The sequence below is a fragment of the Arachis ipaensis genome, chromosome B9 (assembly GCF_059453495.1).
Source record: "Arachis ipaensis isolate K30076 ecotype BB chromosome B9, ASM5945349v1, whole genome shotgun sequence".
Taxonomy (NCBI): domain Eukaryota; kingdom Viridiplantae; phylum Streptophyta; class Magnoliopsida; order Fabales; family Fabaceae; genus Arachis; species Arachis ipaensis.
In genome coordinates this window covers 123510784-123522386 of record NC_142444.1, presented here as the reverse complement: position 1 = coordinate 123522386, position 11603 = coordinate 123510784, and the positions used below count along the sequence as shown (strand labels likewise).

The window sequence follows — 11603 nt, the reverse complement described above, 5'->3', positions numbered from 1 at the left end:
ACTTTCGTTATTTGCAAATTCAAACTGATCATAGCCCCTCATTGTTGGCATCTGTGCTGTCAAAGACTCAAAGTGATCCCATCATGCCGAAAGTGACACTCTTAATTAGTTGTATATCTGCCCTTTTTCTTATTCTAAATTTCGTTTATATTGCAACTTGTGCCCCTCATTCTTGACCGTTGTCTATGACACTAATAATTTTCCACATTTGCTTAATCAGAAATCTTAGTGAATGGGGGCACTTCTGTAGTTCAACTGACAAATCATGGGTCAATTTGGCACCACAAGAATAAAATGGTAGGTTGTGTATGATACTAACTAATATAATCATGAATGAGTTTTATACAAAAAATTAATTATTAAATTAAGTATTATATATTTGTGTATAAATATATGTATTATTTAATTAATTTTTATTACGTATTTTATATTTTAATATATATTTTATACTGATAGTTGATTACAATTAATAAAGATGTAAATTTTTATGCTTGAAATACCCTCAAAATGAAACAAATTAATTTTATTTTATTTTTAACTTAGTTTGAATATATGGCGTGAGACTCTGAGTGAATCAACAATGATAAGATTGCAACCAATTTATCAAATTATTTGAAATCGAAACCAATCAACTATATTTAAATTCAACTTAAAGCATGAGTAGATTTTTAGACTATAAGCAACATAAATTAAAAAATTTTCAAAATAAAACCAATTATTGTTTGGATAACCAATATTATTATTTAGACCAAAATAAATAATTATGAAGACATTTTTTGGAGTTAGATAAGATTCCAAACATATTCTTTAGGGTACTTGGGAAGAAAGCAATTATATAAAAGTAGTGTGCATCAAATCAAAACTTCATCACAAGGAAGAACCATTTCCAACTCATTATATTTGCTTTTGTAAACAAAGCCTTAGTTCATTTCATTTCCTATCCAACCACTTCCCTTTCAAAAACTCTTTCTTTCATCAACCAACAGGAAAAGAAAGAAAGAAAAACTTTGTTGTTGTTGTAATTGTGATGTCAAGCTTGAAGATAGGGAAGAAGCTTCAACCTGCAAAGAAAGCATGGAGGAGCATCTCCAAAACTGTGCAATCAAGGGTCAACAAGCACAACATACAAAAGAGTATCAAGAACACCCTTCATCGCCTCATCGCCATATTTCACCATCTTTGTCACCTCATAACACGTAGCCGTGGCCATCATCGTTCGCTCACTACTACAAGAACACCATATGGTGCTTCTTATTATGGTAGGAGCATACCTGCAATTCACATAGATGATCTCTTTGCCGAGTCTGCTTCTGCTTCTACTTCTGCTACCAACGTTCGTGTTCGTGCCAATAACAATAATATTGGTACATCGCCTGCGCGAGGCGAAGCAAGCCGAGGCAAAAAGGTTGTCGTTGAGAAGAAGGAATTGCAAAGGGACATAGATACTATTGAGGATGCATGGAAGGTTGTGGTTGCTAAGTCACCAATGCTTCAGGTTGATGAGAAGGCTGAGGAGTTCATCTCTAAGTTTCATCTTGATATGAAGATTCAGAAAGAGAACTCTTTGTTGGAATTTCAAGAAATGCTAGCTAGAGGGGTCTAAAAAAATTTTGTTATGAAGCATGATTACTTGGGATTGGTTTTATTGTTGTTCATTTTTTTAGATGACTTGAAGTTATTAGTACACCCACACAGAGTGGTTTTGCCCAAAAAAACTTGTCAAAATGTGTAGATATATTATAAGAGATTGCAAGGGATAACTTCTTTTTCTTTTTTGGGGGGTTGTTTTCAGCATCCATTCACATAGTCCATAGGAAAACATATGATGAATTTTTCATTGTTTTGTACTCTGTTAAGTGAAGTGTGTATACATTGCATTAAAATATGAATTTTTTGTTTGTATTTAGTTGTTTTTCCATGATGCATACCCTTTAACAGCAACTCATGCTCACTCTGAGTTTTCACCTGCCGGTTGCTAGAATAACTTTGTCCCTGATATTCAAGAATCAAACTTCTAATTATTATATCTGTTAAATAAAGATAAGCTAAAGTCCAAGGGCTTCACGGGAGAACTAAAAACTAGTGCTGTTGGCATTGTCATGAACTTCGAATGTTAAAATACTTGCAATAATTTCATTCAGAAATTAAAGTTGTGGAGTTTGAATATTTAAAAATAAGAAAAGTATATGGAACCAAAAGGTTACCAGCCAAAAACTAAACAAAATCACATTAATTTATATTAATAATTAATTAATTTTAAATTTTTTAAATTCAAAATTTAAAAAATTTAAAAGATTAAGTAAACCTAATTAAAACTTATAAAAACGTTCATCTTCTCTCTCACATTAACCTACCCATCTCCAACAATTACACACACAGACCTCTCTCTCCCACCGTCAGACCCTCTCCGCCTCCCCACCACACTCTCCTTCTTTTCCGCATAAACCCGCATCGCAGCCTCCACTATCCCCGGCCCTCCCTTTGGATCAACCTCCACTTCCAATATCTCCGGCACCATCCTCTTCATCTCCCTACACATCTTCGTCACCTCCACTAGCTCCTTCGACCGGAAGCAATTACAGAGACTGCACATGGCTTCACCTGTTCAAGGCCAAGGTACTCCCCTCCTATCCAACAGTAGCCGGTTTATAATCCCAATCAACAACCTGGCCCAATTAACCACCGTCCTACCCTGCAACCAGTTCAACAAAATTTGGCTCAACAACCTTTCGCACACATTCCCATGTCTTCTATCACCAACATCTGCGTTTTGGGATATTAGGTATCGTTTTGATGATTAAAGAGGCTCAAACTACACACTTGATCTTAGCCAAAAAGAGTCCTTAAACAATTACAAAAATATAAAAAAAACATTCATTTAATATGCAAAAAAAAACATCCTAATACTTAACAAAAGAAATATCCAGTTATATTTTAGCAAAAATAATTAAATATCTATCAAATTTAAAAAAAATTATAAAATTCTTAAAGAAATAGAGACATTCACATTTGTAATACAAAAAAATTCGAAAAATATATATAAAAAAAACATCCATTTAATATAAAAAAGAAGCATTCTAATATTTAGCAGAAAAAACATCCATATATATTAACTCGTAGAGATTTTGAATTCACCCAAAAGTATTTGACTAGTTTTTGGCTAATACCCTTTTGGTTCCCTAACATTGCTCTTAAAAATAACATAAAAATATTTTTAATCATCATTATTGTAGAAATAATTAATAGATTTAGTTAGGAGTTGGTGTGTATAAAGAATAAAATAAATTAGTTAGGAGGAGGTTGATCAGTTATAACAAATGATCAGTTGTAACAAATAAATGGTATAAGATCTTTCAGTCTTCCTTAAATTAGTGTAATCCTTCTAGGGTTCCTAGCACAATGCCATTGAAACTCTCCTCAAAGATTCCTTTTGTCTATGACATTTACAAAACACCAACGATATTGGAACCAAAACAATCAACATTGGCTGTTAGCAATTTTGTTTTGTAATATTTCTTCCAAACTGATATAATGACAGCAACAACCACTTAGGGACAAGACAACCTAATGCAGAAAATCTTTCATTGGATCATCATAATGGACCCTTTTCATCCTATATGCCTCCATCTCCTCAGGAGTGACCTAGAAAAATCATTACAATGTCAAAACAGAAAAACAAATATCCAAAGACGTATAATGTAATATGGATTAACAGTTAAAACACAAACCATACGGAAATTTTACCTCATCATTCCATCTAACATTATACTTGCGCTTCCTCTCATCTTTTTCCTCCCTCTTTCTTTCATCCTCCTAACCAAACAAAAAGTTATTTATTTGACAAGTTAAGATAGTGAAGTTAATATCAAAACCAACATATTTTCCAAAAGCCAAATCTCAATGCTCCTTTGCCACTGATATACAAACTCTCTTACAAGGAATCTAAATGGGAAATGGAATTAATGATAAAAGAATATTAAGAAAAAATGGGAAAAAATATCAAGACTAACCTTTTTAAGGGCATTGGCAAGTTTTTTCTGATCCAGGACAAGGTCAGCAGGCACATCAGTTCCCCAAGCAGCAAGCTTTTTCTCCTCTGCTTGAGTAGGAGTATCTGCATTTTATTTTATTTTTTTAAAACTCAGGCATGAGATTACAGGGATTGCTATTTATTAGATTAGATCAGATCATATGATCATTTAAGAACTTGAAATAACAATATAATTCAAACAAATAAAAGGAGTTTCTGTACACAGATCATGTAGAAGAAAAACATTGAGAGATAAATTAAACAGAATACAAGTTTCATTCTAATTAGGGGAACATTAGAAATAAGAATATGATAGCACATAAGAATGTTCTAAAAAGTGGATAAATAGGAAGACTTGCCTTCAGATGCTGCTTTATGTTCAATGTTTGCCTTCATTAAATCTGCTGCTGTCTCAGCAGCTTCAATTCCTGCAGCCCCAGTGCAATAGCTGTTTCTTATGGTTTGTTTACAACATTTGTAGCCCCATTGGTGATCCTTCCACCATGAACCCCATACGCTAGTGTGATTATTAATATATACATCTTCTTCATACTTGCTTTTCGGAAGAGAGGTCTCCTACATATATAGAACGAAAAAATTCAAACAACATAAACCTTTTCCCATCACTTGGCAAATCAAAATGATTAAAAACACTATTTTCAGAAAGCATAATCCAAAAAGAATCTTACTGAACTTCCATTTTTTTAATGGATGATACCAGCTAAGGGAAAAGAAAAAGTATATTAAATAGCATAACTAATAAACATGAAGAGAAGGGATAATTTCCATATCAAATCATACCAGGCCTTTAATGACTCTTCCAGCACGATCATATTCAACTTGTCTCTCTGTTTGTCCTAAGAGAAGCTCTTTCGGAAGCTCTTCTTGAGTTGCTGCATTTCCATACTTCTCCATTATGGCAGCCTTTGTTTGTGACTTCAACTTCTCTTTGATTATCTTAAAATCCTTAAACAGCAATTCAGCTTGGGAAGGTGCAGCTTGCAAGTGGATATCTTTCCCTTTCTCAAATGCCTCCCAAGCATGAACATTAAGTTGTTTGAACTCCAAAGCTTGTCCACTTATTCTATATTGGTTGTCTCCCTGTTTAAAAGGAGCAAACACAAAAATTAGTTAAATGTTTCCAATGCTATATGGATCTCAGTATCTGACAACCAAATAAAATCTCTTGCCATACTCACACCATAGAATTTCTCGTTAGGATCTGCATCAGGAAGGGGGTCCTCTCGCATGGAACGGGTCTTTGGATCATAATAAGCTGAATTGACATCAAGATTTAAAAGGTATTTGGCAATGTCCTCCCGGATACGCAAATTTCTGAAGCAAAGGAAAGGTTCCATAATCAATAGCAATATCAACATAACAGTGAAACTATGAGAAAATAAACAAATAGGAATACAAACAAAAACCGTGACGTAAACTGTAAACACACCTTACAGTTCCTGTACTGCCACCTCCAGTAGTTCTAACTCGCTTTTCAACCTTGGCAAAGTCCATCTGTTTGCTCTCATCAACTTTAGCCTCATCATCCTTCATGGTATCTTCATCCTCATCATCATCACTAACCTCATTTTCTCCTTTTTGTTTATTGTTTTTCTCTTCCAATTTCTTTAACTGCTGTTCTTTCAAGTACTTCCTCCGAGCCTCATCCCTTTGTTCATATTTTTCAATAATACGAGCATAGGTTGCGGGATCGAAACCATTCCACCGATCCCGCTTGCCATCATAATCAAGTTCAAATGTTTCTATTTTCTCATCAGGAGCAATATGCATGTTGGTCCATTTTGCTCCAATCTTTCTAGGTCGCTCCATGCATGATTTCGCATTATGAGTCATTGCTCCACAGCTTAGGAGTAAAAGTAACCAAAAAGTTAGTGGGTTTCCCTATTATTATTTTCTGTGTAGTCTTAAAAATGGAAATATTCTGTGTTTTCCAACTAATCAAATCTATCAATATGAACAGGCTACAAAGCTGGCAAAGGTGAGGAATTCTATTTGATCCAATGCAGACCATATTAGTATATTAACATAGGCAACAAATGAAATAAAAAATGGTACCTAAAGTGAAGTTCACATGTGAAGTATCTTTGTATAGAAGACCATATTTGAATAGCAAGAGATGAATTAATGAAAGGTTTAGTGGGCTTTGAATAAAGAAAGCTATACTCAAAGAAGGCTATATAACAATCAGGATTTTAGCCCTCACTAGACAGTGAAAGCAGCAAACTCTATTTAGATAAGAAAAGTAAGCTTTAATTCATTGTTGACACCTCAACCAAAATAATATTTGTTTACATAAATCAAATCCATAATAGAACAAATAATGCTAAGGGACACGTGAAAAAGGGTCAGTTCTAGTTAGCATAACACGTCTAAACCATGCTCATCCTTTGCAACTCATTGAAGCTACAGAAAACAAACCTGTGTGCTGTATTCAGTTAAAACTCTTCAAGTAGCAAAACGCCATTTCCAAAACAGAAAACTGCAGAGACATGGAAGAATTAGAAAATCTAGATAGAAACAACTCAAACCACTTACTTTTCACAAGCTCCCTTTCTATACTTGTCAGCCTGAAATATTTTTGCACCTCGATCATACCAAGATTTTGTATAATTTGGATCTGATTTCCATTTCCTTTGATGTTTTAGACTCTAAATAGAAACAAAATAACAAATAAAGAAAGCTACTCAGAATGCAGAGCTTCATCATCATAACAGATTGGGGTGGAACAAAGTTATCGAAGACAGAAGGATGTAGGCATGTAGCTAGTTGTGATGCTTACAGGTTTCTCTGCATTCAAATACCATGGAGCAGAAGACATATACTGGGGTATATGAGGGTTAATCTCTTTCCCATCTTCATCAACCTCAGCTGGAGCAAGCCCTGCTTTACGCGCCTCCTCCAATTCGAGTTGTTTCCTGTGGTCCTCTCTAGATTTGAAAGCCGCTGCAATAATAGAGCAGGTATTTAAAATATCATTTAGCTCCTTCACATCCAAGATATCTATAAATTACAGAGAATACCATAAAATAGTAATTACAACCATTGATATCATCTTTCTCACTTGAAAACATTTTTTTCCAGCAAACAATGCTCTAGCATCATCTGATTGATAGCTTGGGATACTATTGTCTTTTCACAATTCATCATCATTGAGTTGACATTGAATTAAGTTATTTATATCCACAAACTTCCCTTTACGACTAAATTACATGCACATTTTAGTTACAAGCCTAGAAATAAGTTCACGCATTACAAGCTTCAAGACGCAGGTGCTTGGCACAAAGTGATTGAATTTACGACTTCACATTTGGTCCCTTTTCTCTTTCACGGTCTATTTCTGATGTTCCCATTCAAAACTGTTTTGAGAAATACAAGCTCATAATTGATGATGACGTGTTACGGAAGCATTCAAGATTATTCACACACAAATCAGAATGCTAAATCATTTCCTGGTACACCATTTCAAATTCATGACATGCAACAAAAAGACCATGAAATGGAGTTTTTGCAGAAGCGCGTACCTGATGCAGTTGCCATGTCAGATTTTTGAAGAACACGAGAATGGCAAGAACACACAAACGCACACAGCAAAATGATGATTTGATCACGATGGAGTAGTATAGAACCTTCTTCAATGTTCGATTGATTCGATAGGAATAACCGAATGCGTAATAACTTTAAGTGGTTTATTGGGCTTGAAATGGACTTGGACCTTGAGCTTTCTATTGGGGAGCATATATGTACTCAACTTTGTGGGCTACACCGAACTAGCCTTAACAAAAATTACCGCAATTTCTAGCAGAAAAGATTAAAACAAAATAAGATTTTAAAAATCGAATTTGTAATTGAATCGTTCTAATTATTAGTTTATTAATTAAGAGATTTAAATAATTTTACTGTGGTTCAATTTGAATAATTGAGTTATAATAAAATATTATATTACATAATGTGTTTAATTTTTTTACATGCATATAATTTGTAATATTATAGTTTTTGTTATACAAAAATTAAAAGTAACAACTAAAAAATAATATTTATCAGTTTAATAAAATTTTAATTATTAAGATTTTTTTCAAACATCTATATCTCTTTTCACATGCATATTTATATTAAATATATTATACTAATATAAAAATAAGTATAATCTATCACAAGAATAAATAAATAAATATTACAAAAAAGCAAATCTTTGAAATAAAAATGTTTTTTTTTTCTATTCTTTTTTCTCGATCCAAGATTCCCTCATCCTTCTGGATATCTATTAAAAAAAAGATAATTTGTAGGCTTAAAAGTAAATGACTAAATAGGCTAATCCTAATAAGTTTTTTCTTTCTGCGTGATATTAAATTGAATTGAAAGAAGAAAAAAAAATGAGAGGCTCATAAAATGAGAAGAGAAGGTTGGGCTTTGAAAATTAAATTAAGGGTACCCTTAAATTAATGATAGACATATAGACTGTATTTGAAAGAAAACTAAGAGTCTAAGACCGAAGCTAAATTCTTTTTATATTGTGTTTGGTATAAAATATTTTAGATTGAGTTATATCTCAGTATTATATTGAGTTTAAGATAAATATAAAAATTAAAGAATAAATTTAATATTTAAAAAGTTAAATAAATATATTTTTAAAAAAATATTAAAATTTTAATCTCTATTCCAAAAATTTAATTCTTGTGCTTCTACTTTTTGAATATACTGAAAAAAACTAAAATTTTATAATTCAACTTCTGGTCACCAAATATAATACTAAATTCCAATATCTCAGTCTTACAATATCCGCCTCTAAAAATAAGCGCTACCATAATATTAGTAGGAGGATCATTACTTACTGTAAATGAAAATTTGAAAACAAACCAATTTCTTTTCATTTTTCTTTTTCTTTGCTTTTTTTTATTGTATATCACTCTACCTTGGTTTGTTCTCTTTGTCATTTCTATTATTATGTTTGTCTCTCTTGAGCTCAAGAGAGATAAGAAGCACCTTCTTGTTGAGTTTCTTCTCAAGTTTATCCTTTATTTTAGCAGATTTATTACTATTCTGGTGATAGTTATCTTTGAAGCTCTCAACTACTCTTTTTCTGTGCTCATCTGTTCTGTATCTATGCATTGCTACTTGGATCTTCTTGTAGTTGCATTATATTTTACCTCTTTGATCTGCTATTTACATTATCTTTTTTCTTTTTCTACACTAAAATGATGTCATAAGGGGATTCACAAAATCAGACTAATCATTTTCTAGCCAATTTTTTAGTTTGATAATAGTTTGAGACTTAAAAAATTGGGTTAAGTACTGAAATTATCCCTAAGGTTTTGGGTGAAAATCAAAATCGTCTCCGACCTTTTTTTGTTATTAAAATCATCCTCAACATTACAAAATGTTATAAAATTGTCATTTTTCACTTCAATTTTATTTTTTTTACCATATTACCCTTCATTAGTAATAAAAATAAATAAAAATAATATTAAAAAATTAAAACAAACTCTCCCCCCTCCCCTCCCGTAACTCCCTCACTATCACACCTACACATCATGTTCTGCATTATCTTCATCATCCTTATCACTTTTTGTCCATAACTTCTGCATCATCTTCATCATCCTTAGGCAACTCTCTTCCTCTCCCTCTTCTTTTTCTCATGGCCATCACCACTGCCTCCATAACTATCACACTTTCCTTCTCTCTAAATCACTATCACCCACCCACAAACTAAATTCAGCAACAGCAACAACAAATTAACCAATAAATTCAGCAACATTAACACACATTTAGCAATAGCAACAACAAAATGAACAACATCAACAACAACATCCACAAAATAAATCAACAAAAATTTTAAATTTAACAACAATTCAGCAATCATCAACTGCAACTTCAGATCCAAATTCAACAGCAACAGAAATTAAAAAAATTTTTAAAAAAATGATATTTATCAGTTTATGTTCTTCAGAAAAAAATAAAAAAAAGGAAGAACAAAAAGAAGAGGGATTCGAGGCTGAAGACGACAAACTCGAAGACGCTTCTATCGATCCCACCACCATCTGCTCTCCACCTTTCCAACCTCTCACAACTGACCTCACTCCTCCTACCCGCATCGATCCCCATGGAAAGTGGTGAGCTCCAGGAAGAAAAACAGAGAATCAGAGAAGCAGAACAGGAAGAAGAATAGATTTGAATCTGGAAGGAGGAGCGATACGGCAAGAAGGCAGAACGGAGACGTGACGCTGTGAGAGGAAGAACGCATACCGGCGCTGCGAGAGAAAGAGCGCGACGGAGAAGGAGTCGGCACCGAAGAAGAGTCAGAGGACATGGTTGTCGTCAAGGGGTAAGGATTGAGGTCGGTGATGGAAAGGGAGAAGAAGGTGGAGAAGGAGATAAGGAGGGTGAGGCCAACGTTAATGGAGGAAGGGTTGAGATTGGTGATGGAAAGGGAGAAGAAGGTGGAGAAGGAGGTGGGACGGAGATGATACGGTGGCGGAAAGAGAGAGAGGAAAAATTGGGGTTGTAGTTGGGAGGGAGGGTTCCGAAGAGGGGTAGGAAGAAGGAGATGAAAGGGAAGAGAGGGAGAGACACGGAGACAGGATGGGGCTGGGGTTTGGGGAGGGGGGTGCTGGGTTTTTTTTTTAAATTTTAATTTTATTAATTTTAAGGATAATTTGGTCAAGAAAATGAAATTAAAGTAAAAAGGACGATTTTATAACGTTTTGTAACGTTGGGGATGATTTTAATAACAAAAAAAAGGTCGGAGACGATTTTAATTTTCACCCTAGACCTTAGGGACGATTTCAGTACTTAACCCTAAAAAATTTTATTAATCACCCAAGCCGATTTTCACAATGGCTTTTGTTCTAATTGATTCAGTCTAGTTTCAGAACATTGAAATAAAACAAAAAATTCTATCCTATTCTATACCAATACTATAAATCCTATACTATTATTATAAAAGTGGATTTTCAATAATGAAATTCTAATATATCTTTCACCAGAGTGCTGAAGCATAGCATTCATGTGGTGGTTCTACGGAGTTAAACCCCAAAATGGTCCCTGAGATTGGCGTTTTGTACTAGAATTGTCCCTGAGATTCCAATTGCACCAATTACGTCCCTGAGATTGAAAAAAATGCACCATAGTAGTCCTTGACCCGTTTTTCATTAAAGACGTGATGACATGGCATGATGACGTGGACTGTAAGTGACACGTGTCACTTCATGATTTGGCCACGTGTAATGGTAGGGGGACGTGGTGACCAGTGACACGTGGCATGCTGACGTGGATAGTTGTGCCACATGTCACAATGTTATTTGGCCACGTGTTCGGTTGTGCCACGTGTCGCAACAGTATTCGTCCATGTGTCATCCATTATGTCATCGTTGTATATGCACCAAATTAGTCCCTCACTTTGCCTTAAGTGACTCATTTTAGTCCCTGAAATTGAATGTCGTGCACCAAACTAGTCCCTTCACCAATTTTTTCTCATTTTTTCTATAAATTCAAAATTCTCAATATTTTTGAATACATTAATTTCAATTCTATTTTTTCACATGTTCTTCAAATAAAA

At 33.9% G+C, this 11603-nt stretch overlaps 2 protein-coding genes across 5 annotated transcripts; one reads left to right on the top strand and one right to left on the bottom strand.

Annotated features, from left to right (window-relative positions):
- The first annotated feature begins 793 nt into the window (after positions 1–793).
- Positions 794–1906, top strand: LOC107616572 (cotton fiber protein). Its single transcript, XM_016318525.3, has one exon. It carries the CDS (start codon positions 1028–1030, stop codon positions 1601–1603), a length of 576 nt encoding a protein of 191 aa, XP_016174011.1. The 5' UTR covers positions 794–1027; the 3' UTR covers positions 1604–1906.
- A 1419-nt stretch (positions 1907–3325) lies between these two features.
- LOC107618789 (pre-mRNA-splicing factor SLU7-A) lies at positions 3326–7803 on the bottom strand. Of its 4 annotated transcripts, XM_021112250.2 has the most exons (11): positions 7573–7709; positions 6831–6994; positions 6647–6699; positions 6470–6530; positions 5481–5894; positions 5230–5365; positions 4832–5131; positions 4390–4606; positions 4011–4114; positions 3745–3813; positions 3326–3642 (listed from the first exon to the last, which is right to left on the bottom strand). In XM_021112250.2, exons 5-11 carry the CDS (start codon positions 5882–5884, stop codon positions 3565–3567), a joined length of 1308 nt encoding a protein of 435 aa, XP_020967909.1. In that variant the 5' UTR covers positions 5885–5894; positions 6470–6530; positions 6647–6699; positions 6831–6994; positions 7573–7709; the 3' UTR covers positions 3326–3564. The 4 variants fall into 4 exon arrangements, with proteins under 4 accessions (XP_020967909.1, XP_016176431.1, XP_016176432.1 ...); XM_016320945.3 differs by lacking the exon at positions 6470–6530 and having other exon boundaries at positions 6587–6699; positions 7573–7803; XM_016320946.3 differs by having other exon boundaries at positions 6470–6699; positions 7573–7759.
- Positions 7804–11603: the final 3800 nt, after the last annotated feature.